The sequence below is a fragment of the Scyliorhinus torazame genome, chromosome 1 (assembly GCF_047496885.1).
Source record: "Scyliorhinus torazame isolate Kashiwa2021f chromosome 1, sScyTor2.1, whole genome shotgun sequence".
In the NCBI taxonomy this organism is placed as follows: domain Eukaryota; kingdom Metazoa; phylum Chordata; class Chondrichthyes; order Carcharhiniformes; family Scyliorhinidae; genus Scyliorhinus; species Scyliorhinus torazame.
In genome coordinates this window covers 107,812,095-107,838,891 of record NC_092707.1, presented here as the reverse complement: position 1 = coordinate 107,838,891, position 26,797 = coordinate 107,812,095, and the positions used below count along the sequence as shown (strand labels likewise).

The following is a 26,797-nucleotide window of genomic DNA, read 5'->3' as shown; positions in this document are numbered from 1 at the left end:
TGTGTACTTTGTTGGGGGCGGATGGGAGCGTTGCCATGGCGAGGGCTCGGCGGGTCGTTCCCTTGGAGGAGGACTCCTCCAGCCTTATCCATTCCATGATTGGTTCTCGTATCCATCCCCTCACCATGTCAGCTGTGGCCATCCAGTGGTAGTAGTTTCGGCAGGGCCAAACCGCCCATATTTTTCCTCCTCCTGCAGATTCTTACCCTCCTCCCACACACATATACACATAGACAAACGCCATGATCATGGTGTCTACTTTGTGGAAAAAGGCCTTGGGGATGAAGATCGGTATGGATCTCAACAGGAAGAGGAACCTCGACTCACATTCATTTTGATCGTCTGCACTCTCCCTGTCAGGGAAAGCGGGAGTGCATCCCATCTCTGTAGGTCCATTTTAAATTCCTCTACCAGACTGGTCAGATTCCACTTTGATGGGCTATCTGGATCCCCAGGTAGTGGAATTTGTTTTGAGCTAGTTTGAATGGTAGTCCCTCCAGCTCTGTCCCTCCATTCGGGTTCACCGGGAATGCCTCGCTCGTGCCCAGGTTGAGTTCGGAGCCCGAGGAGGCTCCAAACTCTTCCAGAAGTTGCATGATTGCTTTCAGGCCATTCTGTCGGTCCGAGACGTAGAGGAGCAGGTCATCCACATAGACGACACTCTGTATTATCTGCCCCTCTTTGGATGACCTTCCAGCTTTTCACGTCTCGCAGGGCAATTGCCAGGGGTAGTGCGCATCCCTGCCTTGTGCCTCTGTGTAGCTGGAAATATTCAGAGCTGGTGGTGTTGGTCTGAACGCTCACCTTGGGGGCATTGTACAGGAGTTTACCCACAAGGCGAACCCCGTCCCAGCCCAAACTACTCCTGTACCTCAAAGATGTATTTCCACTCGACTCAGTCGAAGGCCTTTTTTGCATCCAGGGAGACAATCACCTCTGGTGTTCTCTCCCCAGATAAGGTAATTATTACATTTAACAGCCAGCTGATGTTCGCGGTTAGCTGCCTACCCTTGACAAACCCCGTCTGGTCCTCTGCGACCACCTCCGGCACGCAGTTCTCCAGTCTCCTGGCCAGGACTTTTGCGGGTATCTTTGCGTCTACATTGAGTAGTGAAATGGGTCTGTATGATCCGCATTCCGTCAGGTCCTTGTCTTTTTCGGGTAACCCCCCCCCCCCAATCTATCAACCCCACGATTGGCATGTCCAGTCCATCGAGGAACTGTTTCATCTCCGCATCCCCGTTGGGGGATCGGGAGTGTACAGCCCTCGGTAGAAGGGCTTGAACGCTCGGTTGACCTTTTTTGATCAGTTACCAGTCTGCCTCTGCAATTCTTCACCTGCGCTATCTCCCTCGTGGCTGCTTTCTCAGCTGATGAACCAGTAGGCAGCCAGCCTTTTCCCCATGTTTGTGGAAGGTCCCCTGTGTCTGGCGGAGTTGGTGCACTGCTTTCCTGGTGGATAGCAGGTTAAAGTCCATTTGTAGCTTTTCCCTCTCCATCAGAAGCTCTCCGTCGGTCAAGGCCTCGGAGTACTTTCTGTCGATCTCCAGAATGGAGTCGATGAGTTGTTGCCTGGCCGCCCTCTCTTCCCTATCTCTATGTGCCGTGGAGGCTATAATCTCTCATAATCACCGCTTTCAGTGCCACCCAGAACGTGGAAGGTGAGAGTTTCCCGTTCTGGTTGTTAGTGATGTACTCGCCTATGGCTTCTAATATTTTATGGCAAGAGACCTTATCTGCCAGTAAGTCCATGTCTAACCTCCACTTCGTGTGTTGGCACAGCCCGTCTCCAACCTCAAATCCACGTAATGTGAAATGTGGTTGGATAAAAGAATTTAGAGTACCAATTATTTTTTTTCTAATTAAGGGGCAATTTAGCATGGCCAATCTACCTACGCAGCACAACTTTGGGTTGTGGGGGTGAGACCCACACAGACATGGGGAGAATGTGCAAACTCCACACGGATGATCGGGTCTTTTTTATGAAATCTGTGTCGTCCTAGTTGGGCGCGTACACATTGACCAAGATTACCTGTGCCCGTCTAGGACACCGCTGACCATGACGTACCGCCCCTCTTGCTCCATAACCGTCCTTTTTGTAATGAACCTCGTCCTCTTACTAATAAATATGGCTACTCCCCTAGTCCTCGTGCCGTAGCATAAATGGTATGCCTGTCCCACTCAGCCCTTTCTTACCTGCAGTCGGTCCTTCTTCCTCAGTCTTTCTACAGGAGACACACCTATGTCTGCTTTCAAACTTCTTAGGTGGGCGAAGACTCTGGATCGTTTCAATGGGCTGCTAAGTCACCTACATTCTATGTGATAATCCTGGTGGTGGGTTGCTGTCCCCCTGTTCCTGCGGGATCAACCATACTTACCTGGTGGACGCGCTCCTGCACTCCGGGGTTTCCCTTTGTTCAGGGGCCGTCCAAAATGGCCACGGTCACCGTTCTCACCATGAGGCCGTGCCCCTACACTCCGGGGTTTCCCTTTGTTTAGGGACCTCCAAAGTGGCTGTTTGTGGTGCCATCTTGTTCCCTCACCCACCGAAGCCTATACGAAAACCAACTCATTTTTTCTGTTCTGTTCCTTTTATGCTCCTGCCCCTTCCTCCCTGCATCGCCTTTTCCCCTTCTCCGCCTATGCTTTCCCCTTCCCCTTCCCTGTCTCTTACCCCCTCCCCCACTCCCAACCCCCCACCCGACCAGGCACACCCTCCCTTCCAGGAAGTGTGCTGCGGTTCCCCCTTGCTGTCTGTCTTCCGTGCTAGCTATCCCTGCTAATGTGGTGGCTCCTATCCCGGGGCTAGTCTAACCCATTCCTCAAGCCCGCTGACTGCCCGTTTTCCCTGTCTAAACCCTCACCTGCCTTCCCCAGTCCTCGCTTCTTTCTGTGACCCAGTCTTTCCTTTATGATTAGAGTGAGGCAGCACAGTCCCGCACAAACATGCTCACTGTCCAATGAGTCTTTGATTCTTTCACAGTCTCTCTCTCTGCACAACCCTCAAATTTGCCTTGTCTGTCCCTTGTCCAGGCCGTTGGTTCAGACAAATTTATTTTTTTCCTCCGTGGTGTTAAAGTAATGCTGTTTCTTCTGGTACACGACCTAGATCTTGGCTGGGAACAACATACTGTTCTTACACAGGGACGACTTCGCCTGGTTGAACTCGGCCCCACGTTTTGCTAGATCTGTCCCTATGTCCTGATAAATTCTGATTTTATGTCCTTCTCAGGTGCTCGCTCTTGTCTGACGTGCCCACTGCAGGATCCTCTCACGATCCTGATATCGGTGCAGCTTCGCGATGATTGCCCCCGGCTTTGGGTTTCGGCCTGAGCGACCTGTGTGCTCTGTCGATCTCTGGGGGGCTGGGGAAGCTGTCTCTCCTGACTAGGGTTGCCCAGCATTTGGATGACCTGGCCTGTCGGATCTCTGCCCTCGAGGCCCACGATCCGAATATTTTTGCCGTCAGGACCGGTTTGCTTGGTCCTCGACTTTCCCTTTTAAATTCCCCAAGGCCGCCACCAACCTTTTCACTTCTGCTCCCAAGACGATAATTCTGTCGCTCTGGTCCATTGAGACCTTCCACAGGTTGAGAATCATCCTCTCTTGAGTCTCTACTTTCTTCCCAGGCGCATCGATTTGCTTTTGCATGCTGGTCATCGTCTCTGTCACTGCCACCTGGATTTCTATTTTGATCGCCTCCTTCATGGTGGTCAGCTCCCTCATAAAGAATCTCTCCCATCCATTTCCAGGTGGTGGTGGTGATTGGGCAGGGGAGAAGGGGGGGGGGGGTTTGCTGATGCTCGGGTCATTGGTCTCCCTCTCTCCTGGATAGCCGGGGCCCCTTCGCCTCGTGGGTTCGCCGTCTCGTCCAACTGCTGCTCATGGCTCTTTCTGCCACTTCTACCATCTTTTCGGCCCCTCGAGCTCCCGTTTGCTGGCATTCATTCATGGTTATTCTCTTCTTGCTGTTGAGGTAGTGTTGTCTTCGAATTCTGGGCAACATTTGACGAAAAGTGCCCTTTTGGTCTGGTTTGGAGGAGAGCCACCTGATGTGCGTCCAGTCAGCATATCACCGTCACCGGAAGTCCCCTTTTACGGCGACTTTACTTACTTTTACTTACTGCTATCATTAGGTTCAGGGTGGGCAAAACTGAGACTGGAACGTTCCCAGCTTTTTATGTATCAAAGCTCACAAGGACCAGAGATTTTCAAAATCTCTTGGATTCTAATCAGAAAATAACCATCGATGTTTGTCCAGCAGTATCCTGAATGACAACCGAGTTAAACACAGAATGCAAGCCTTAGGAAAAGTTTGGTTCCACATTGGGTTAGACAATTCTAGAACCTGCATTTTAATTCTAACTAATTGAGGGAATGGAAATCTCCTTCGCCTGCCAGCCGTAAGGGTCCTATGTAAAATGAGTTTGGCCAGACTCACTCACATTCTTGGTAGACCTGGGCCTGCAGCACAAAATGCTGCATGATTTGACTTCAGCACCCTTACCCAGAGAGGCTGACGTGAGGAGAGTTCTTTAAATATAAAGTTCTACTCTACTGTAGGAGAGATTCTTCTGAGGTTGGGACAGAGGTATGTCGTTGGGCAGAATAGAGGGAGCTTTACTGTGCATTGGATGACACGTTTGCCCCTTTTCCCCACAGCTGAGTGAGATTGTCAATCAGTGTTAGATTAAGGTCAGTTTTGAGCTATGCAGCCAAGAACAGGATGGGCAAAAAAATAAAATCACTTCTTAAAAGCCCATTTGTCTGGATGAGATTTAAACTCTAATGTCTCAATGCTGAATGGCCCATATTGAAATTCAAATTTCCCAATGCCTGCAGGTAAAATTTGAAAAGATAAAGTTTCTCAAAGGTAAGGTAAATTGTTCTTCAGGCCAACAGTGATTCATTCATCTCTTTACAGGAGCAGTGGGACTGAAGCCTCCCAGCAACCCAGTTCGGCTTTACCTGTGCTGACTCTTCAACCAGATTTAGATCAGACACAGATGTTTGTTACATCGCTCACTCCCCTATTGATCCAGATTGATCCTTCTGGGTCACCTCGGGCTCCGACATTGCAGGAATGCGCAATCATCGTCCGGCACTTGCACAACACCAGCAGCCTACAGTCTCAAGAGGTTAGAATGTGATGTCTTTTTTTCTTTTTTTAAGATTTAGAATACTCAATTCTTTTTTTTTCCAATTAAGGGGCAATTTAGTGTGGCCGATCCACTTACCTTGCACATGTTTGGGTTGTGGGACTGAGACCCACGCAGACACAGGGAGAATGTGCAAAGTCTACAGTGAACCGAGGCCAGGATTGAACTTGGGTCCTCGGCGCTGTGAGGCAGCAGTGCTAACCACTGTGCCGCAACAATGTCATGTCTGATGAGCTTTCAAACCTGATATTCTCCTAGGATTCAGCATCACTGCACACTCCTGTTAGAAGACCTTATGTTATTACGACTCTGAGTGCACCGTTACCTTCTATCTTGGTAACGACAGCTCACTGGAGTATGTCACACCACACTACATGATTTGCTCATTCTCAGTAGACCGATCACTATTGCACTGAGGCTCAAGCTTGTAAGCAAGTGGACAACTTAACTTAAAAAAAAATTTAAATTTAGAATCTCCAATTCTTTTTTTTCCAATAAAGTGGCAATTAAATGTGGCCAATCCACCTTTCCTGCACATCTTTGGGTTGTGGGGGTGAGACCTGTGCAAACTCAACATGGACAGTGACCTGGGGCTGGGATCGAATCCCCGGGTCCTCAGCACTGTGAGACAGCAGTGCTAACCACTGCGCCACCGTGCCACCAACTTTAAACCGATAAATGAACAGTAGTAACAAACTTTACTATTTTATGGATTGTATCTATATCTACAGTTAACTTATTAGTTAGGAATTGAATCTGGGACTCATTTAGACAAGGATTGAGTCTGGGACTGTCTGGTACAGCCTTATTTTACCAACTAGACCAACAGGACTTTGATTATTTGTTGAAAGGAGGGACATGTTGCTAATGTTTTTCATCTAACACTCATCAGGCCAAATGCAAGAATGCCAATTTCAAACAATCACTACAATTCAATAATAGTGATTGTTTGAAATTTGGTATTCTTGTGTTTGCTCTGGTGAGTGCAAGATGAAAAACTTCAGCAACATGTCTCCCCTTTCAGCAATCATTTCTGTAGGGCAAAATAATTATTATATTTGTATAAAGTTGCATATTCATGGAACAGCAGTGTAGTCTCACTGATCTATTAGCATCATCCAAACCTATATCCTCCTCTGGCTGTTTTACAAATGGTCTTTACTGGAAGACAGGAGTGCAGCAGGCTTCCAGGGGCAGGGAATGAATAAATGTGCTAGCCTCTGACTCTGTTCCTGTATTACCCCATTGTTTATATAATTATCCACATTCAACTGTCTCTATTAGCTCCTACGTTTGAAGACGAGTTTGAAAGATCTGTTATACTCCAACAAATGGACTCCGGATGCCTACCTCCTCGCCAAGGCTTACCTAGCTGATCTGAGCCAGTGAGTGGAGGGAATGTTTATTACAGTCTTGTGGGGAGTACAATACTGTTTTGTAACTGGAGTAGAAATAGAGGGAGACTCCCTTGGCATCAAATAGAGCAGCTGTGAATCAACTCATGGACTATGGCTGTTTTACCCCACATGTCATTTTCTAATCCTACTAAAGGCTTATTTTTCACATGGTCATGTAGCTTCTGAATCAGAAAGTTACCAGAGGCTGTCAAATCACTGCTAACTTTTGATTGGATCCAGTCTTTAACCACTCCCTAAACAGCTTGTATTATCATATTAATTCTTAGTTTCAGGGAGAGTTCTGTAAAAGTCTCCAGAGTTGCATTTTGCGACCCTGCAGCCCAAGAACCCCTTTCTGTCAGGAAATCCTATGTATGTTTGATGGGAGGTCACATAATGGTAATGTGATGTAATAAAGGAAAATAATTGGAATCTTTGGTCCCTAGTAAGAACTATTCAGGGTGGAATACTAGTAAAATAATGAAGTATGTGAAATAGTTTGAGGTAAGTGGTTGTCTCAAAGTTTAACTTTGTCTTTTCTCCCAGAGAACGGGATATTGTGCAGCTGCCTAAAGTGCCTTTGAAAGAACTACCTAAAAAACTGTAAGTTTACTGAACATTATAGTGTCAACCTGCATCCCTTGCATCTGTACTGGTAAACAATGAAAGCACTAAAATACCACTTGAGATAGCTTAGGCAGATTTCCCATTTTATGTGTAACACTGATCAAAGTCATAACCCAGACCAGGCAGATTTAACACAAACAGGGAATTGAAGAGTAATATGAAGAGCCGGGCTGAAATACCTTGACTACAGCCTGATTCAAAGTGTGCTGGAGGCTGCATTGCTGATCCAAAGTACATAAGCAAGAAAGGAGTTTGATAATCTGGGGAGTGAATAGGTGGCAGGAGCTATGATATGATGTTTGCCTTTATGTATGGCAATGTGAAGCTTGCCTCCCACCATCAGTCCTCCTATGTTTTTTGGGTCGGTCTTCACAGTGGACACAAATAACATGCCAGTGACTGATGGAAATCAGGCTATGACAGCTGAGGACCTTGAGATGATTGTTATCACTAAGGAAGTAGTGATGGGCAGGCTAATGGGGCTAAAGGTAGACACATCTCCTGGCCCTGAGGGAATGCATCCCTGAGTGCAAAAAGAGATGGCTTGGGAAATTGCAAATGCACTAGTGATAATTTACCAAAATTCACTAGACTCTGGGGTGATCCCGGTGGATTGGAAATTAGCAATCGTGACACCACTGTTTAAAAAAAGGAGGTAGGCAGAAAGCGGGTAATTATAGGCCAGTTAGCTTAACTTCGGTAGTAGGAAAGATGCTGGAATCTATCATCAAGGAAGAAATAGCAAGGCATCTGGATGGAAATTGTCCCATTGGGCAGACACAGCATGGGTTCATAAAGGGCAGGTCGTGCCTAACTAATTTAGTGGAATTTTTTGAGGGCATTACCAGTGCGGTAGATAATGGGGAGCCAATGGATGTGGTATATCTGGATTTCCAGAATGCTTTTAACAAAGTGCCACACAAAAGATTGCTGCATAAGATAAAGATGCATGGCATTAAGGGTAAAGTGGTAGCATGGATAGAGGATTGGTTAATTAATAGAAAGCAAAGAGTGGGGATTAATGGGTGTTTCTCTGGTTGGCAATCAGTAGCTAGTGGTGTCCCTCAGGGTTCAGTGTTGGGCCCACAATTGTTCACAATTTACGTAGATGATTTGGAGTTAGGGACCAAGTGCAATGTGTCCAAGTTTGCAGACGACACTAAGATGAGTGGTAAAGCAAAAAGTACAAAGGATACCGGAAGTCTGCAGAGGGATTTGGATAGGTTAAGTGAATGGGTAGGGTCTGGCAGATGGAATACAATGTTGACAAATGTGAGGTTATCCATTTTGGTAGGAATAATAGCAAAAGGTATTATTACTTAAATGATAAAATATGAAAACATGCTGCTGTGCAGAGAGACCTGGGTGTGCTGGTGCATGAGTCGCAAAATGTTGGTTTACAGGTGTAACAGGTGATTAAGGAGGCAAATGGAATTTTGTCCTTTATTGCTAGTGGGATGGAGTTTAAGACTAGGGAGGTTATGCTGCAATTGTATAAGGTGTTAGTGAGGCCACACCTGAAGTATTGTGTTCAGTTTTGGTCTCCTTACGTGAGAAAGGAGGGTGTGCAGAGGAGATTCACTCGGTTAATCCTAGAGCTGAAGGGGTTGGATTACGAGGAGAGGTTGAGTAGACTGGGACTGTACTTGTTGGAATTTAGAAGGATGCGAGGGCATCTTATAGAAACGTATTAAATTACGAAGGGAATAGAGAGGATCGATGCGGGCAGGTTGTTTCCACTGGCGGGTGAAAGCAGAACTAGGGGGCATAGCCTCAAAATAAGGGGAAGCAGATTTAGGACTGAGCTTAGGAGGAACCTCTTCACCCAAAGGGTTGTGAATCTATGGAATTCCTTGCCCAGTGAACCAGTTGAGGCTCCTTCAGTTACATGTTTTAAGATAAAGATAGATAGTTTTTTGAAGAATAAAGGGATTAAGGGTTATGGTGTTCGGACCGGAAAGTGGAGCTGAGTCCACAAAAGATCAGCCATGATCTCATTGAATGACAGAGCAGGCTCGAGGGGCCAGATGGCCTACTCCTGCTCCTCGTTCTTATGTCGAGTGATCCTGCTCCCTCGCAGCCCTGACAAGCTCCCACCCCTGATGCCCCGCATTTGGCGTTTGGCGTTTGTTGAGCTCCTCCCATGAGTATTTCAGCATACTCAGCCCAGCATTCTTGATAGCTTTTGGAGCTCCCCGCTTGTCATTATTCTGCTGCCTTGGTGCTGCAGCATCATCCGCATTTCCTCAGCCCAATTTCAATCCTGAGAGTTGGACTGTGAGTGTCCAATGGGCTGTTTCCCATGTTGCAGCCGTGGGGGTGGGTAGCTTGGGCAGAAGTTGAAGTGGTGTGTGAGGATAGTTAAAAGGGAAATAATCAAATAAAAAAGAAACCCTGTCCATGTGTTGGTAAAATTCCATTTACAGGGATTTATTGTTGGGGTACTCATTGGCCCAGATTGAAGGGGTTCATGTAGGGCAGCACGGTAGCATTGCGGATAGCACAATTGCTTCACAGCTCCAGGGTCCCAGGTTCGATTCCGGCTTGGGTCACTGTCTGTGCGGAGTCTGCACATCCTCCCCGTGTGTGCGTGGGTTTCCTCCGGGTGCTCCGGTTTCCTCCCACAGTACAAAGATGTGCAGGTTAGGTGGATTGGCCATGATAAATTGCCCTTAGCGTCCAAAATTGCCCTTAGTGTTGGGTGGGGTTACTGGGTTATGGGGATAGGGTGGAGGTGTTGACCTTGGGTAGGGTGCTCTTTCCAAGAGCCGGTGCAGACTCGATGGGCCGAATGGCCTCCTTCTGCACTGTAAATTCTATGATAATCTATGATGTTGCCATCACAGACCATGGGCAGGATTCTCCATTTCTGAGGCTAAGTGTTGACGCCAATGCAGAACCTGCGGACTGCCACGACAGCAAAACTCGTGCTGCACCTTGACCAATTCTGCTATAGTTAAGGGGCTAGCCGGGGATTCGCCGGTTTCGTGGTTGACCAGCTGCAGCCGCATATACACACTTCACTGCCCACACACACCGGCGGGAGTGGCAGAAGACAGGAGGGGGACTGCCAGACTCGCAGCCCCTCACTGACGGAGCAGAGGGCCCTGGACGTGTTCGGCGCCCTGAGGAAAGGGAGGTCGGCCCCTCGCTGACGGAGCAGAGGGCCCTGGACGTGTTCGGCACCCTGAGGAAAGGGAGGTCGCCGAGGTGGAGTTCGGCTTTGAGCGAGGAAGTGAGACCCCGCTTAGTTGTGGTTCTCCATGACAAGTGTGTTAACCACCCCCACACCACCACCATCACTCACTCCCTCACCACCACCCCGGCCCAGCGGTCTAATCATGCGTCTTGTCCTGTCTTACAGGACCTGCTGGGGATGGAGCGGATCCATCTGCCGTCCCCCGCTCCCAGCCAATGCTACAGCCGGAGTCCACCCTGTGAGCTGAGCAGCTCGGACAATGGCCCTGTGCCCGAGACTCAGGAGACCCCAGAGCTCGAATCGGAGGATGACAGTAATTCTCCGTTACACCTGTCTCGCAACACCCTTCGCCATCCCAGAATCACAGCAGACCGCCTCTGTTCCTGTTGTACTGTCTGGGGAACTGTTGCTCGTTTTAGCCTTAGTTTACTTTATTCTTATTCTGTCACCTTTGCTCATGAGTCGCCGGGTATCTTTCTGATACCGCCACGTGGTTCAAGTCTAAGTAATGATTAATAATGCAACACACCGCTTAGTAAGAGTTAAATCAACGCTCATTTATTATATACAGCAATTAATACTTATACAATAATCCTACTTCTAGACTACTACCTACCACTAAAGGCCAATACTTAACTTTGGAAATGGCCCACTAGGTCAGGGAAACGAATGGTCTTTCGAATTGGTTCTGAGCCTGCGGGGTTCAAAAGCTGGTACAAGTCGATAGTCAGGAGCACCTATCTGGTAGCGATCGCTGGAGTAAGACTTACAGTTTTCTTGTAGAAGGGTCTCGAAGGTTGCGAGCAGGAAAAGAAGGGTCAAGTTGAACTTGGCCCCTATTCTTATCGTCCCCAGGGGCTTCCCGCCTCTCGGGGCGGACCTCGTACCTGGTTCCAAGTGATTGGACTTGGTCCCAATCACTTGGTTCGATATGCTCCAATAATGGGGCGATTCCTTGATCGGGGGGTGGTCGTTTACCTTTCTTTGTGTCAGCCCCTGCTGGCGCTGAAAGGTCTGGGTCGGCTTTATGTTGCTAATTTGTAGCAATTGTTCCCGGGGATGGCTGATTAAAATGCAGATGGCTGGGTTGTTGTGATGTTGATGGCTGCAGGTATCGGTCTGGACTGACCTCCCAAGAGGCGAATACACTGTTTTACCTGCAGCTGTCCGTTTGAGTCCTGTTGGCTGATTTTCCCATCAGCCTCTTCCGTTCGCCATTTTAAATCGGGGTTTGGCCATTCTAATCGGGAATCAGCCATTTTACGTGGCTACATCCTAACGCGAAGCGTGAAGGATCACATCACTTTGTTACTTTCCATTCCCTGACCTGGGGACACACCTTCTACATGGCCTCTGCTCTGACCCTAGCTATGCACAAAAAATTTTACCTAACAATTCTAAGGGCGCTATGTCAGACAGGGACATGCATTACAAAATAACAAACTTGGAACTTCTAATTTATCCTTATTACACTATACTCGCTAAACATTGCATTATCCTATCTTCCTAAAACATACAACAAACTCACATCATTCCATATAATCTTTCCTGGCTTGGCAGTCAAGCTCAGGATCATACAAGGTTTTTTTTTCATGAAAGATTTTGTACATCTTTTTATTTACAGCAATAACGCAAGTGAATGCACTTTATTGTTTTTATTATAGATCGCGGGGGTCTGGTCGTAACTGGATATAGGGGATCTGATCCGATATACCGGGGCTCAAGCGCGGTATGCTCTCCTTCTCCACTTACGTAGGCGCATAGTCTGCACTACACAGCAGAGTATCGCCAACGCTAACAGTGCTTCGATCACGTAGGACAGGGAGTACCAGGTTATGAACCTGGCACACCAGGAAGATGCAGTGTCGCTGGTGACTGGGCTCTGGGTACTGCGGGGCAGTGAAACATTAATGGCTGGGAGGTTTGAAGTCATGGGGTTCGCATTCACGCACAACCAAATGTCCAACAAAAAGATGTTGAGCACGATGAAGGAAGTCCTCATGGCTGTCCTCTTTCCTTTTATTTCTTTGTGTTCTCTTGTATTTTCTCCGGTCCTGGAGCTTCTGGAGATCTGTAAAAACAAGCATAGTATCTGTAACTACCTTTGTTTAATATCCGGTATGTTAGTGTGTCTGTCCTTTGGTGCCAATTATTCCCTTATAATTGGTCACTATGTGTGACTCCCTCATTTTTTTTCAAAAACAAATTTTAGGACACAGCACACTTCCCAATCATGAACCAGTGCTGATTTATCATCCAAATGTTCCTGGATGTAAATAGCAGATGGCAGCAACCTAAAGGTCGCCGAAACAAATAAAAACTTTTTGAAATGAAAAATGTCAAATGAGGTGCGTATGGGCCGCGACGGGTAAGATTTGGATGGAGTCCCCGGGTAGGACGGCTACCAATGCCGAATCTCCCCTACCAGAGCGTGTTTGACCAACGGGGGGGTCCCCAGGCAGGGCGGGTCTCACGCCGTTTCTCCACTGCCTGATCAACCGACAAGAACGGGCAAAAATATAGTCATCGTGGTGGGGCTGCCATAGTGGTTCTATCCCTTGAACCAGAAGAGCAGTTACGATCGGGCATCTGATACCCGAACAAGTATCAGCTGAAAAGCTAGGTTCACTGAACCAGCGTGTGGTCTGTTGACCAGGTATCTGCAAATAAGTTGGTTCCGCTGAACAAGCGGCTGGAACAAATTCTCCTGTCGGACGAACAACACGAAGCAAACGTACGAACAACATAAAACATCCTGCAGGTTCCATCAGGAAGGACAACACTTCTCCCAAGCGTTTCCTTTAAACATCATGTGGACACCTCAGTTCTCGGTTGCGAACAGGGTCGCAAAGGGGTTGGCGGCTTGGGAGTCAGACCCGAGATCGTCACCTTCTCCCGGGTGCCAAACTCTGGAGTGAATTAGGGCTGAAAGGGCTGCTTGGTGTGAGTTGGGGTTGCTCTCGTCGTTGCGGACGAGTCTGTAGGAATTGTCGCGGCGCCAATAAGTTGTGTCGAGTTGTGTGGGGACAAAGTCGGGGTCGTCTGTGTGGTTCGGTGGTCGGTGGTGGGATTTATTTAGAAAAGTGATCAGGAAGGGATCACTTGGATCATAGTCTGAGTCGCTGGGTGTGGGTCCCGTTGCATGGGGATAGTAGGGAGGCGTGCTGTGGCTATCGTCAGAGTCTCAATCGCTGTCTCTGCTGCTGCAGTCTGTGGGCGTTCCGGGGCGGAGTGTATATTTTGGGGGTGGAGTCGAGGTCGAGTCCGTGGCTGGGCTGGACGTGGTGGGGGTTGGTCGGGTTACGTTGGCTGTGGGCGGGGTGTGGTCTGCTGCGTCAAGCATGACGTGGTGTGCGTGGTTCGACTGTCTTCCATAAACCTTTAACTGGTTAATATGAAACCACGCAGTCTTACCATTGGGGTACTTGATTTTGTAAACGGATGGGCTTACTTTATCCGCAATGGAATACGGACCCGAGTATTTTGGAGACAGGATTGTGCTGGGGTTATACACAGACAGCATCACTTGCTGTCCGATATCATACTCCGTTGCATGCACTGCCTTATCGAAACAAGCCTTGCTCTGTTTCTTTTTGGTGCCCAGTTTTACTGCGGCTGCTAACTGAGCCGTTTTTACATTTGCAACTAATTGCTCCACGGCTTTCTCATGTGTGAGGGCCGTTACTTCAGGGCTGGTCAGGTCGAAACCTAACAAGTATTCTGTCCCTTTCATGGGGCGTCCGGTCATGAGAGTGTGTGGGGTGTAACCTGTGGAGGTGGAAACAGTGTTACGCAAAAACATCAGCGCAAAAGGGAGGACTGAGTCCCAAGTGGTGGTGTTCTGCTGGACCATTTTTCTGAGGGTGGATTTTAGGGTCCGATTCATGCGCTCCACGATACCACTCGACTGTGGGTGGTACGCAATGTGGAATTTTTGGGTGATGCCAAATATCGTGAAGACGTTCTGCATGACGTGTCCCGTAAAATGAGAACCTTGGTCCGATTCAATGCTGCGGGGGAGTCCCCATCTTGTAAAGATGTGGTGGGTTAGAATCTTGGATGTGGTTTTCGCAGTGTTGGTGCGGGCTGGAAATGCTTCCACCCATTTTGTAAAGGTGTCTCTGACCACCAGTACATACTTATAGCCATTCCTGCAAGGGGGCAATGGACCTATAAAATCAATCTGGAGGTTAGTCCAGGGGCCGTTAACGGGTCGGGTGTGGCTGAGTTGGGCCTTTTTGGCATATCTGTCGGGGTTGTTCTGCGCACAGATAAGGCAATTCTCAATATAATGGCTTACATCTTCCTTGAGATTTGGCCACCAACAAAGCTGTTTGAGGTGGGCTGTAGTGGGATCGATTCCCTGGTGTCCATGACCATCATGGAACAAACAAATCAATTGGTTCCTATCCTGCTCCGGAACTACATACAGGGTGTCCTTTAACACCACACCATCATGTGTGGTCAGTGTATTTCTGAACCTCTCGTAGGAGGCTGGAAACTTTCCTTTCACAATCTCCGCGAGATTGCTGTCCTGCTTCTGGGCCTCTACGAGATCCTCTATTCTAGTCTGTGTGACCTGAACTGCATTCACTGGCGCACTTTCGGGGGGTTTCCAAAAATACCCATGTCTGGAACCTGCTTTAGCCAGTGCGACGGCTTTTACATTTCCAGGGGGGGAGGAACGATGGTGGCTGCGGACTTTTATGATCCCCAAAGTCCTGTTCTGGGCTTTTTCTAAAATATGGCGGAGTAATGGGGCTGAGGGGAGGGGTTTCCCATCTGCGGAAACAAATCCTCTTGCTTCCCACAGGGGCAGAAATTCTGTAAGGCTGTTACAGACATAGAGGCTGTCCGAGTGTATGTCTGCTGGGCTGGGGAAGGAATCTGGGTGGTCTACTATCTATGCAATGGCCGCAAGCTCTGCTGCCTGCGTGCCTAAGTGCCCGGGTAGTTTCCAAGCTATTTTCTTGAGGGCACGTCCCTGCGCGTCCTCAACATAGATCCCGCAACCTGTTATGCGTTGCCCATCTAAGACTGTGGAAGATCCACCCACATAAATCTTAATGGGTTCACACGTGTCCGTGTGCGGGGGGCTCTGAGATGAATTTCCTATCATTCTGGGGGGTGTTTTTGCTATAAAGGGGCCTGTGTTATGGTGTGGAGAGATGATCTCACATTCATGGGGAGTTCCGGGGTACTGCAAATTGTCCGCTAACTATGTGTGTGTCTTTGTCCGTTATACTGTGATGTCCCGTCCCTGCAAGAGAAGGGTCCATCTAGCTGCGCGTATTTGGCTGACGGTACCGTCCTTGAGTCGTCCGTCCAGCAAAAGTTGGGTGGGGGTGTGTTCGGTCAGGGTGGTGATGGGGTTCAGTCCGGTAATGTATGAAAAGTACTGGACTGCCCAGAAAACTGCGAGCAGGTGCCTCTCACAGGCTGAAAATCCCTGCTCCACAGCATCTAAAAGTCGGGAGGCGTAAGCCACGGGTCTTAACTGGTCGTGCCGTTCCTGCAGGAGCACGGCTGAAAGGGTGAGGTCTGTGGTCGCTACCTCTATTGCGTATGGGGAAAGCGGGTCTGGAACTTGTAGTGCGGGGGCTGCTATGAGTGCCTGTTTTAACGAGTCCACAGCATCCGTATGCTGCGGAAGCCATTCCCAGGGTGCTCATTTCTTTAGGAGGTCTGAGAGGGGCGCAGCCGTGCTGGCGAAACCGTCAATGTGGTTTTGGCAGTAGCCAACCAGTCCTAAAAACGACCGGAGGGCTGAAATGTTCTGGGGAAGGGGCAATTTAGCGATCGAGTCAATTCTTTTATGCTCGATCTCGCGTTTACCGTGCGTGATAATTGTTCCCAAATATACCACTTTTTCTTCCAATATCTGGGCCTTTTTGGGGTTGACTTTACAACCGATGGTATGTAACAATTCCAGGAGTTCGGACAGAAGCTCAATGTGCTCTTCCTTAGTGCCTGTCTGCAGTAGTAGATCATCTACATACTGTACCAGACATTCGGGGCGAGAAAGGTTTGCTAGTCCATTTGCCAGCTGTCGGTGGAAAATGGAGGGGGAGTTGTGGAAGCCTTGTGGCAGGCATGTCCACGTGTACTGCTGCACTTTAAAGGTGAAGGCAAATTTGTACTGGCACGCCTTTGCCAATGGAATGGACCAGAATCCATTACTGATGTCCAAAACCGTGAAGTAGCGGGAATTGAGTCCCTGCTTGAGCATGGTCTCGGGACTTGTTCCTACGGTGGGGGCTGCTGCGGGGGTGACTTTATTGAGTTCCCGATAATCAATAGTCAGGCGCCATGATCCGTCGGGCTTTCTTACTGGCCAAATCGGGGCATTATTAGTAGAGGCTACTGATCGCAGTACGCCCTGCTCTAATAAGCTCTCTCTAACTTTTAGAATTTCTCCCTCTGCTTCTAGGGGGAATCCGTACTGTTTTGGGGGTCTAGGGTCAGGTCCGGTTACTTGAACGGAGCCAGTCATCCGTCCACAGTCGTGCTTGTGGGTTGCGAATGCTGCCCTGTTCTTTTGCAGGACTGCCCTAACCTGTCTGTCCGTGCTGAGTGTGGTGGGGTTGAACCAAAACTCGCCTACTGCGCTAATTTTGTTCATGTAGTCCCCTATGTTGAGCGTTGCGGGGGCTCTAGCGGATTTCGCCATCTTCCAGACACACTGGTTGACTGGATCGAAGGATAGGTGGTGGGAATTCATAAAGTCGATTCCCAGAATGTATTCTGCTGTGTGGGGCAGGTCTACTAAAACTACGGGGTGTTTTGTGGTAATGTTTCCTATTTGAATGGGTACAGGGGCCGTGATGTGTCCCTGCTGTGAGTGCCCTGTAAAGCCGCTGAGGGTGATGGTGGCTGTAGTGGGCCACGTGTCCTTTTGAAAAAGGGTGGAGGAATTTATGGTGGTGCGGGACCCTCCTGTGTCCCAAACAAATTCGATAGGCTGTCCCCGAATTTTCGCTGCGACTACGGGTCGTCCTGACCTATCCCAAAGGGTGTCGCAGACCCAACTGGGGGAGCCCGTACACCGTCAGTCCGTTCCGGTCAAGTCTGGCTGATCCGAACGGGCGCTAACGCTATGGATGGGCTCTGCCTTTTTCTTAATCAGAGTGCCTGTCTGTTGGGCTCTCTGTGGCTTTTTGGGGCCATTGCACTCTTTTGCAAAATGTCCAAACTGTCCGCAGTTGTAACATTCTTGCGCTTTGGGCGGGGGGCTGTTCTTTCCCTCATTGGTGGGGTTGTGATGGGTTGCTTTTACTGCCTGCATGTCTGCGGCGGCTTGCTTTTCCTCGGTGATTTTAGCGGTGGGTTTATTCTGAACAGACTGCTCCCAAACGCGGGACAATCTTTTAACCACCCACTTCTCGTTATGGGCCTCTTCTGAGGGGTCATAACTGGTACAGGCATTCTGGCCTGCACTGTGGCATGGGAGATAAGGGTGCGGGTCCATTTGGCCATATTGTCTGGGGACAAATGGTCATGGTCTACGTCTCCAAAAACGGCTGCGAAGTGAATCCACAGGTGTCCTGCGAACGCTGTGGGGTGCTCCGACTTCTTCTGCCTACACTTATATTGAGGCCATCTACGGGGTGTCTCCGGTTATACCCGATCGCATCCAGGATCGCGGTATGCATTTCTGCAAGGGTGCCTCCTCCTACATTCTGTGGGTCGGGAAGGACTGCTGCTACCGATGGATCCAAACTTAGAACCATGAGCTTTACATGCTCTCTCTCATCTAGGCTGTACATGGTCGCCTGATGTTTGACGGTGGCAAAGAAATGGTGGGGGTCTGCGGCGGGGAGGAACGGTGTGATCTTTGCACACGCGTCCCGTAATTGGGTCACTGTTAGGGGGGTGGAATATAGAAATTCCGCCTCGTCCGATGTGGCTGTGCGGTGGGTTGTTACAGGGTTCATTGGAGCCTGAACTACCTGCCGTGTGGGGGGTTGTGGTGCTTTTCTTCTTTGGGGCTTTCCCTGCACACATGTTCCCTGAACATATCGCTGCGCTGTTTCTTGTAACTCTTCCCAATCAGGGCTGTTTTCCTGGTCTAATTTTTCCCCAAAGGTTTCCTGAAATCCTTTCTGGACAGAAAGCAGTGATTGCAGGTCTGTAATCTACTTCCGGCACTTTGCATGATCTATTGTGCTCTGTCTTTGTTCTGTGGTGGCAGCGTGGAGCGCTCTCAAGGCTGCCTTGAGATCACTACATTGTATGTGTAGCGTCTCCACCTGCTTTTCTGTTTCTTTCCTTACCAGGACTGCACGCTGCGTGTCCTGATAGGCCTTTTCATACTGGGATTGGAAACTGCTTAAATGCGGCAGACAAGACTGGTGACCCCGTTTGGCGTCAGCCACCTCTTCATCCTTTGCTGCTAATTTCCTCCTTAACTCCAAATTCTCTTTCTCAACCTCGCATACATCGACTTTACTCATCCGATGTATGCCCTCTACTTCTTTGCAGAGCGTCTTGGCGACCTCCTCTGTGCCTCGCAATTGTGCCAGACAGGACACGATTGCCATCGGCTTGCGAGCTTTCGCTAAGCTCTTTTTATGTATCTCGCTCAGGTTCTCCCATCAAGTATGCCCTATACTTCCGGGACCTGATTCTTAATTATCGCAGAAATCATTCCACATGGGCCATCCTTTGCCCTTGAGATATTTCCGGATTTCCTCCTCCCAAATGGGACACTGTCCCACTCTACTGCTGCTGGTCGCTGCGACCGCAAATTCCACCGGGTTCATGAGGCGCTGCATTGCCTGCATGGCCATCTTTCCTATCCGCTTGCTTCGTTTAAATTTGGAACAGGGGGCTAAGGCGATGTCGTAGATGCGGGTACAGCTTGCGCTAATTTCCTAAAATACAGACTTCCGTCAGTTTTGACGCAACAAAAATCTATCAGTTTTACCTTACAGCCCTGTTAGTTACGCATGCATACACACACTTCCGAATTATGACTATTAATCAGAACTGCTTGAACATTTGTGGTTTTCTGTTTCCAATTGAATTCTAATTCAAATTTCTTGGGTTCTCCACTTCTAGATCGGGTCCCGTCAGGATGTCGCCAAAATGTTGCTCGTTTTAGCCTTAGTTTACTTTATTCTTATTTTGTAACCTTTGCTCATGAGTCGCCAGGTATCTTTCTGATACCGCCACGTGGTTCAAGTCCAAGTAATGATTAATAATGCAACACACCGCTTAGTAAGAGTTAAATCAACGCTCATTTATTATATACAGCAATTAATACTTATACAATAATCCTACTTCTAGACTACTACCTACCACTAAAGGCCAATACTTAACTTTGGAAATGGCCCACCAGGTCAGGGAAACGAATGGTCTTTCGAATTGGTTCTGAGCCTGCGGGGTTCAAAAGCTGGTACAAGTCGATAGTCAGGAGCGCCTATCTGGTAGCGATCGCTGGAGTAAGACTTACAGTTTTCTTGTAGAAGGGTCTCGAAGGTTGCGAGCAGGAAAAGAAGGGTCGAGTTGAACTTGGCCCCTATTCTCATAGTCCCCAGAGGCTTCCCGCCTCTCGGGGCGGACCTCGTACCTGGTTCCAAGTGATTGGACTTGGTCCCAATCACTTGGTTCGATATGCTCCAATAATGGGGCGATTCCTTGATCGGGGGGTGGTCGTTCACCTTTCTTTGCGTCAGCCCCTGCTGGCGGCGAAAGGCCTGGGTCGGCTTTCAATTGCTAATTTGTAGCAATTGTTCCCGGGGATGGCTGATTAAAATGCAGATGACTGAGTTGTTGTGATGTTGATGGGTGCAGGTCTGAACTGACTTCCCAGAGGCGAATACACTGTTTTACCTGCAGCTGTCCGTTTGAGTCCTGTTGGCTGATTTTCCCATCAGCCTCTTCCGTTCGCCATTTTAAATCGGGGTTTGGCCATTCTAATCGGGAATCGGCCATTTTACGTGGCTACAGAACCACCTAGACGTAGTGTTAGGGCCCATAAGGCCAGAAAGTTAAACATTAGTTAAGTTCGCCCGGTGCAGGGCATAGTTTGGTATAGGTGTCGATGGCACCGTGTGATGGAATGGCAGAGCGGGTTGTCATCATCCTCCACTAACCCATGGACCAGACCCGCAGTTACTGCCAACACAGATCCCACACCCCGTAGTACGGCAGGTATGTATCATGGAGGGCGTTGCAGGCGGCGGAGGGATGCGATGTCCATATCCCTGGCCAGTCACACCCCTCAAATTGGTGAACCTGGAGGCAAACGGAGAGTCTTGTGTGTGTTTGCCCTGATGCACACGCCGTGCGGCCTCCCTTGCCTGCCTGGGCCCTTTGTCCTGCCAATCCTCACCCTCTCCACATCCTCCTCATCGGGCAAGGCCTGGTGTTCCACCTCCTCCTCCTTAGCACGCCGCCCCGCTGATGCATAATGTTGTGGAGGACTCAGCAGGCCGCCATGATGAGGGCAACACTCTCAACATCATACTGGAGGGCCCCTCCAGAACAGTCCAGGCACCTGAACCGTATCTTCAGGAGGACGAAGCACCGGTTGATCACTCTCTTGGTCGCTGTATGGATGTTGTTGTAGCGGGTCTCCACATCGGTCTCTGGCCTCCGGATCAGTGTCATCAGCCACAACTGCAGTGGATAACCCCTGTCACCCAGGAACCAATTCCCCAGCTGCGTGGGGACATCTCAAACATGTCAGGAATTGTCGAATGTGCCAAGCTGAAGGCGTCATGCACACTACCCGGGTATGATGCGCATCTGATGGTCGCACACCAACTGCCCATTCATCGAGTGGAACCCCGAGTTGATGTAGAGTGGCCTGTCAGCTGCAGCTGCTCATAGAGGGTCATGCATCCCGTCGATCACCCCCTACACCCGGGGCGTCCCGTCAATGGCGGCGAATCCCGCTGCCCGGGCAGCCTGGTGGGTTCGGTCCACAATGAAATGGATGTATTGAGCCGCCTGGACATAGAGGGCCTCCGTGAAGGCGCGGATTCACCTGTGCACCGAGGTCTGAGAGATCCCGGACAGGTCCCACCTCGGTGCCCGGAAGGACCCCATTGTGTAAAAGTTCAGGTCAACTGTCGCCTTGATGGCCATCGGGAGCGGCTACTGTTGGTGTTGCCTTGGGTGGGCTGCCGGCGTGTGGTGGTCGGGTGGGGGCGCCGCTCTGCAGAACCAGTAGCCAAGATGGGTGGTCAGTGGCGTGCTTGCAGGCCACGGTAATGGCAGTCCGGAACTAGCCTGGGCTGGCTGGCTGGGGGGATCCTCCAGGGAACAGGAGGAGTGTCCGCCACTTGTCCTGTTGCCATGGAGGACCCTCCCGACCCCCCCCTCCAGCCAACCCAGGCTCGTGTCCGGCCTAGCAGCCCACAGTTGCTCCTCTCTCTGTCTTACCCTCTCTCTCTCATCAGCCATGATGCCGGTTTCACGATTTCTAAAAGCACAAGTGAACCGCTCCATTGGGAACTCAGCCCATTGGAGGCGGAGAATTACAGAGTTGGGCCTGCTAATGATATGCAAACGGTGTTTGCTGTACGTGCGTTCCAAAAAACGCATTGACGCCGCTGTCGAGGTGACAGAGAATTACAATGTGGCGTCAAATCGGCACCCGCCGTGATTTTGGTGTCGGAACCTATTCTCCACCCAATCGCGATTTTGGTGTTAGCCAACGGAGAATCCCACCCCAGATCTCCAAGAACAAATATTACTCACTCCAGTAACTATATTTGCCCATATAGGGAGGTCTAATTGTACTGCATACATGTGTTAGTTGATAGCACTGGTTTCGGTGCGAAGATGTGGGCTCTGGTTTTTGTGTTATCTTTAATTATCTTTCTCCAGTCCCAGATTTTGGTGAGGATGTGGTGGGATGGTGATTTTAGGGATGGGGTAGGGGGGGTCACTGGCTGGGATGGACGGGTATTTTTGGGTCCATTTCCTTTTGCAAATAAAATTGCTGAGTATTGTTGGAAATCATTTAGAAATACCAAGAGAGTAAGTGTGGTAAATATAAACCTGAGAGCAGTAGGATCTGATAAGTAATGGTGGTGTTCTGTTCAATGTCTGCTGGGACACATTCCTTATCTCACCCCAGTTTCCTTCATGGGTCCAAACAGGCTATCCCACCACAGGGGGAAGCACAATCAAACCCAAACTTGTTTACAGCCTCACAAGTGTACTGTCCAGGGGGGTGGTCTTTAGTGATCAGTAGAAAGAACAAGGGCTGGTCTATGTATCTTCTATAGCCCTAAGGAATATAATATCCAGGCTGCAATCAGATTGTTAGCTTCAGATCTGAGTGTGTAATGTTATTCTGCAAGTGCTGGTGATTTTTATAGACTAGACCATATATCCAGTTTGCCCATCAGTGGAAGTATTTATTGTAGATTACAGCACAGAAACAGGCCATTCTTTATTTTTATTTTTAAATCTTTATTGTCATAAGTGGGCTTACATTAACACTGCAGTGAAGTTACTGTGAAAAGCCCCTGGGTGCCTGTTCGGAGACACAGGGAGAATTCAGAATGTCCAAATTAACCTAACAGCACGTCTTTTGGCAGGAAATCGGAGAACCCGGAGGAAACCCACGCAGACTCCGCACAGACAGTGACCCAAACCGGGAATCTAATCTGGACCCTGGCGTTGTGAAGCCATAGTGCGAACCACTATGCTAACGTGCTGCCTCTCCAAGAACATCTGAACTAGTCCCCCTCACCTACCTTTTTCCCAACAGCCGAGCAAATCTTTTTATTTTCAGATAATTTTCCAATTGCCTTTAGTAAACCACGATTGACTTTGCCTTCACCACTCTCAGGCCATGCATTCCAGATTCTAATGACTCGCTATGTCCAAAATCTTCCTCATGTCGTCTGTGGTTTTTTGCCAGTCGACGTAAATTGATGTCTTCTGGTTCCCGATCCTTCTGACAATGGGAGTAATTTCTTCCTATCCTACTCTGTCCATACCCAGAGCTGAAGTCTCTCAACCCCAGAACCATTCTCTTAAATGTTTTCTTCAGTCTCTTCACATCCTTTCTGAAGTGTGGGGCAATATTAGAATGGAGGCAAACTGAACCAATTCACCATGACTTCCTTGTTTTTGTACTCTCTGCCTGTATTTATAAAGCCTGGACACTGCATGCCTTATTAACCACTTTCTCGATCTGCCCCACCACCTTCAGTGATTTGTGCACATTTACCCCCAGGTCCTTAGTGCAGCCCCTTTAGAACTGTACCCTTTGGGTTTTTTCCCACCAAGCTGAATCACTTCACATTCCACCAGCCTGCCGATGTCTGTGGAGGTCTGTCATTATCCTCACAGCGTTTTGAAGTTTGATATCATGTTCAAATTGAGTGCCCTGTACACCCAAGTCTAGGCTATTAATACAGATCGAGGAAAGCAGTGGCCCCAAAGCCAACTCCAGGGGAACTCCAATGTATACCTTCCTTCAGTCCAAAAAATTACCCATTTATCTCTTCCTGTCACTCCACCAACTTTGCTCTCGTGCTGCCACTGTCCCTTTAAAGTGCCCAATTATTTTCTTCCAATTAAGGGGTAATTTAACATGACCAATTCACCCAACCTGTACATCTTTGGGTTGTGGGGGTGAGACCCACGCAGACACGGGGAGAATCTGCAAACTCCACATGAACAGTGACCCGGGGCTGGGATTGGATCCAGGTCCTCGGCGCTGTGAGGCAAATGCTAACCACCGTGCCGCCCCACTATCCCTTTTAATCCATGGGCTTTGCTGACAGGCCTGATATAAGGCACTTCATAAAATCGTTTTGAAGTTCATGTATACCACATCAACAGCAATACCCTAATCACCCCCCTCTGCTACCTCATTAAAAAACTTTTGTGAAACATGATTTGCCTTTTCCCTAATTAATCCATATTTGTCCAAATGAATTAATTTTGTTCAGAGAATTCCTACAGTGCAGGAGGTGGTCATCAGGTCTGCACCGACTGTCTGAAAGAGCACCCAACCTAGGTCCACTCCCCCACCGATCCCATAAGTCCATTATCCCACCTAACCTGCACATCTTTGAACTGTGGGAGGAAACTTGAGCACCCGGAGGAACCCATGGGGAGTACATGCAAACTTCACCCACCTGATTAGCATTTCTAAAGAAGCTTTCCCACAACTGACTAGCCTGTAGTTTCTGGGTTTATCTTTACACCCTTTTTTGAACAAGGGTGTAATATTTGCAATTCTCCAGTCTGTTCACATTACCACTGACTCTAGGTAGACTGAAAAATTACGGTCAGTGCCTCCGCAATCTCCACCCTTATTTCTTTTTGTATCCTTGGATTCATCTCCTCAGATTTTGGTGACTTAGCAATTTGAAGTAAAGGCAATCTTTCGAACACCTCTAGCAATTTTAAGCCCATCCAGATTCTCAATTCCCTCATCTTTCACTCCAATTTTGGCAGTATCCTTTGGTACTATGTAACCTGCCCTTTTTTGACCCCTAAATGGCCCTACTCCACCTTTTAATATTTAGATGCCTGTAGACTGCTTGATGCTATTTTATATTAGCTGCCAGTCTCTTCTCATTTCTTTGTAGTTCTTATTTCTTTTTCACTTCCCCTCAGAATATTTTATATGTCACCTGGTTCTTTGTATCATGCACCTGACATCAGTCATATGAACCCATTTATAACTTCACATGACTCATGTCATCCAGGGAGCTCTGGTTTTCCTATCACCCTGCTCATGGGAATGTACCTCAACTTAACCTGAATTACCTTCTCTTTCAAGACAGCCATCGTCTCCCAATCTTTGACTCCATTTTATTTGGACCAAATCCATTCTCGCCCATTGAAATTTGTCCTCCTTCAATTAATTATCTTTTAATCTGGATTGCTCCTTAGCCTTTTCCTGAACCAATTCTATGATCACAGTCCTCTAAATGTTCCCCCCTGCCATGCCCCACTTTTTTCCTCAGAACCAGTTTCAGAAACTAACTGATTTAGGAGATTCGCCTGAATACACTGTAGAAACTGCTCCCCCTCTCTGCCCTTTATGCTATTACTAGTCCAGGCTATATTAGGGTAATTAAAATCTCCCATTATAACTACTATGTTTTTAGACCTCTCTATAATTTTCTTGCAAATTTGTTCCTCTATATTTTTCTGACTAGTTGGTACCTCTAGACCCAGTGTAATGATACCACTTAACTCTAACCAAATAGATTCTGTCCGGCATTGTAATGTTTTTAATCAATAGCCCTGCCCTCCTTCCCCTATTCTTCCTGAACCCCCAATGTTTAAATGCTGCTCCTGGTCTTTTTGAAACCAAGCCTCCATTATTGCCACAGCAGCATCTTCACGTGTGGGTACCTGTGCCTGAAGCGCACCAACCATTTTTTTAACCACCTTCCATGCACACTAAACCCAATTTAGACCTTATTGTATTCTCCCTGACATATAGGGCTTGGTTCTCCGCCCCACCACATTTCAGGTTCACCACACGGTGGGATTCTCCGTTACGCCAGCCAGTCAGTGGGGTTTCCCCATTGTGGGGCAGCCCCACGCTGTCAGGAAACCCCCAGGCTGCTGGCAAAACGGAGCATCCCGCCGATGGAGAATCCAACCCATAGTGTATGTGTGAGATATTGATGCAAAGTATACTCGCGTACCAAGGAACTCTGCAGAAAGCCACAGGCAAGTCACCATGACTTTTTTTTTTTGTACCATCCCCAGAAAGACAAGGTTGGAAGTCCCTACGGTCTATCTTTACATGACCTGTTTCTGTGCTGTGAATCGATATGCTTCCTGGTGCACCTGGACCTTGGAAATATGCCAATGAAAACAAAGTTTAGTTCGTTGGAAGATTGCGGATCCTGTGATTAGTACTGAGCTAGGCATTGAATGTTTTTTTTAAACCTACCCTCAGACTTGTGCTCTCACTCCGTAGGCCTGAAACCGTGCTGCCCACAGCAGACCGAGTCATTCTCCCTGCGTTGAAGCAGACAGTGGGGAATCGAGCCACAGAGCGACAAAGGCGATTGCAAGCTGTGCAGAAGAACCGCTATCGGAAGGTTCTGCTGTAGTGCACTCACAGAAGCTCTATGGTCACTAGATTTATATCTGCACTTAATAATCTGAAGCACATGCACTCTGTGGACTTTGCCGTGAATGGACTGACTGTGCATTTGTTTGACAGGGGAACCTGCTTTACTATGCATTAAAATATTCCTTAAACTATTCCTACATCCTATCTTCTACATAAATATCTATGGGCGAGGGGGACTGGTGATATGCAGCCTCATGTAAGCAGGTACAAGGTTCTAGCAGCCATTGAGGAGCCCTGGAGGTCTGGCCTATCTGGCAGCTTGGCCTGTGGGAACAAATGCTAGCCAGGCCCTGATCATGATTCCACGGAAACTAGCCTGGATAGAGCTGGGCACTTG

The 26,797-nt window shown here is 48.6% G+C and overlaps 1 protein-coding gene across 5 annotated transcripts in view; it reads left to right on the top strand.

The window, feature by feature from the left end:
- The window catches only part of ccdc74b (coiled-coil domain containing 74B), a 104,798-nt gene extending 78,207 nt beyond the window's left edge, over positions 1-26,591 (top strand). For all 5 annotated transcript variants that reach the window (XM_072499543.1, XM_072499516.1, XM_072499534.1 and 2 more), the window contains 4 exons: positions 4,925-5,138; positions 6,444-6,544; positions 7,103-7,159; positions 26,302-26,591. In XM_072499543.1, the coding sequence (XP_072355644.1) occupies positions 4,925-5,138; positions 6,444-6,544; positions 7,103-7,159; positions 26,302-26,437 (508 nt within the window). In that variant the 3' untranslated portion in view covers positions 26,438-26,591. The remainder of the gene's footprint in view (positions 1-4,924; positions 5,139-6,443; positions 6,545-7,102; positions 7,160-26,301) is intronic.
- Positions 26,592-26,797: the final 206 nt, after the last annotated feature.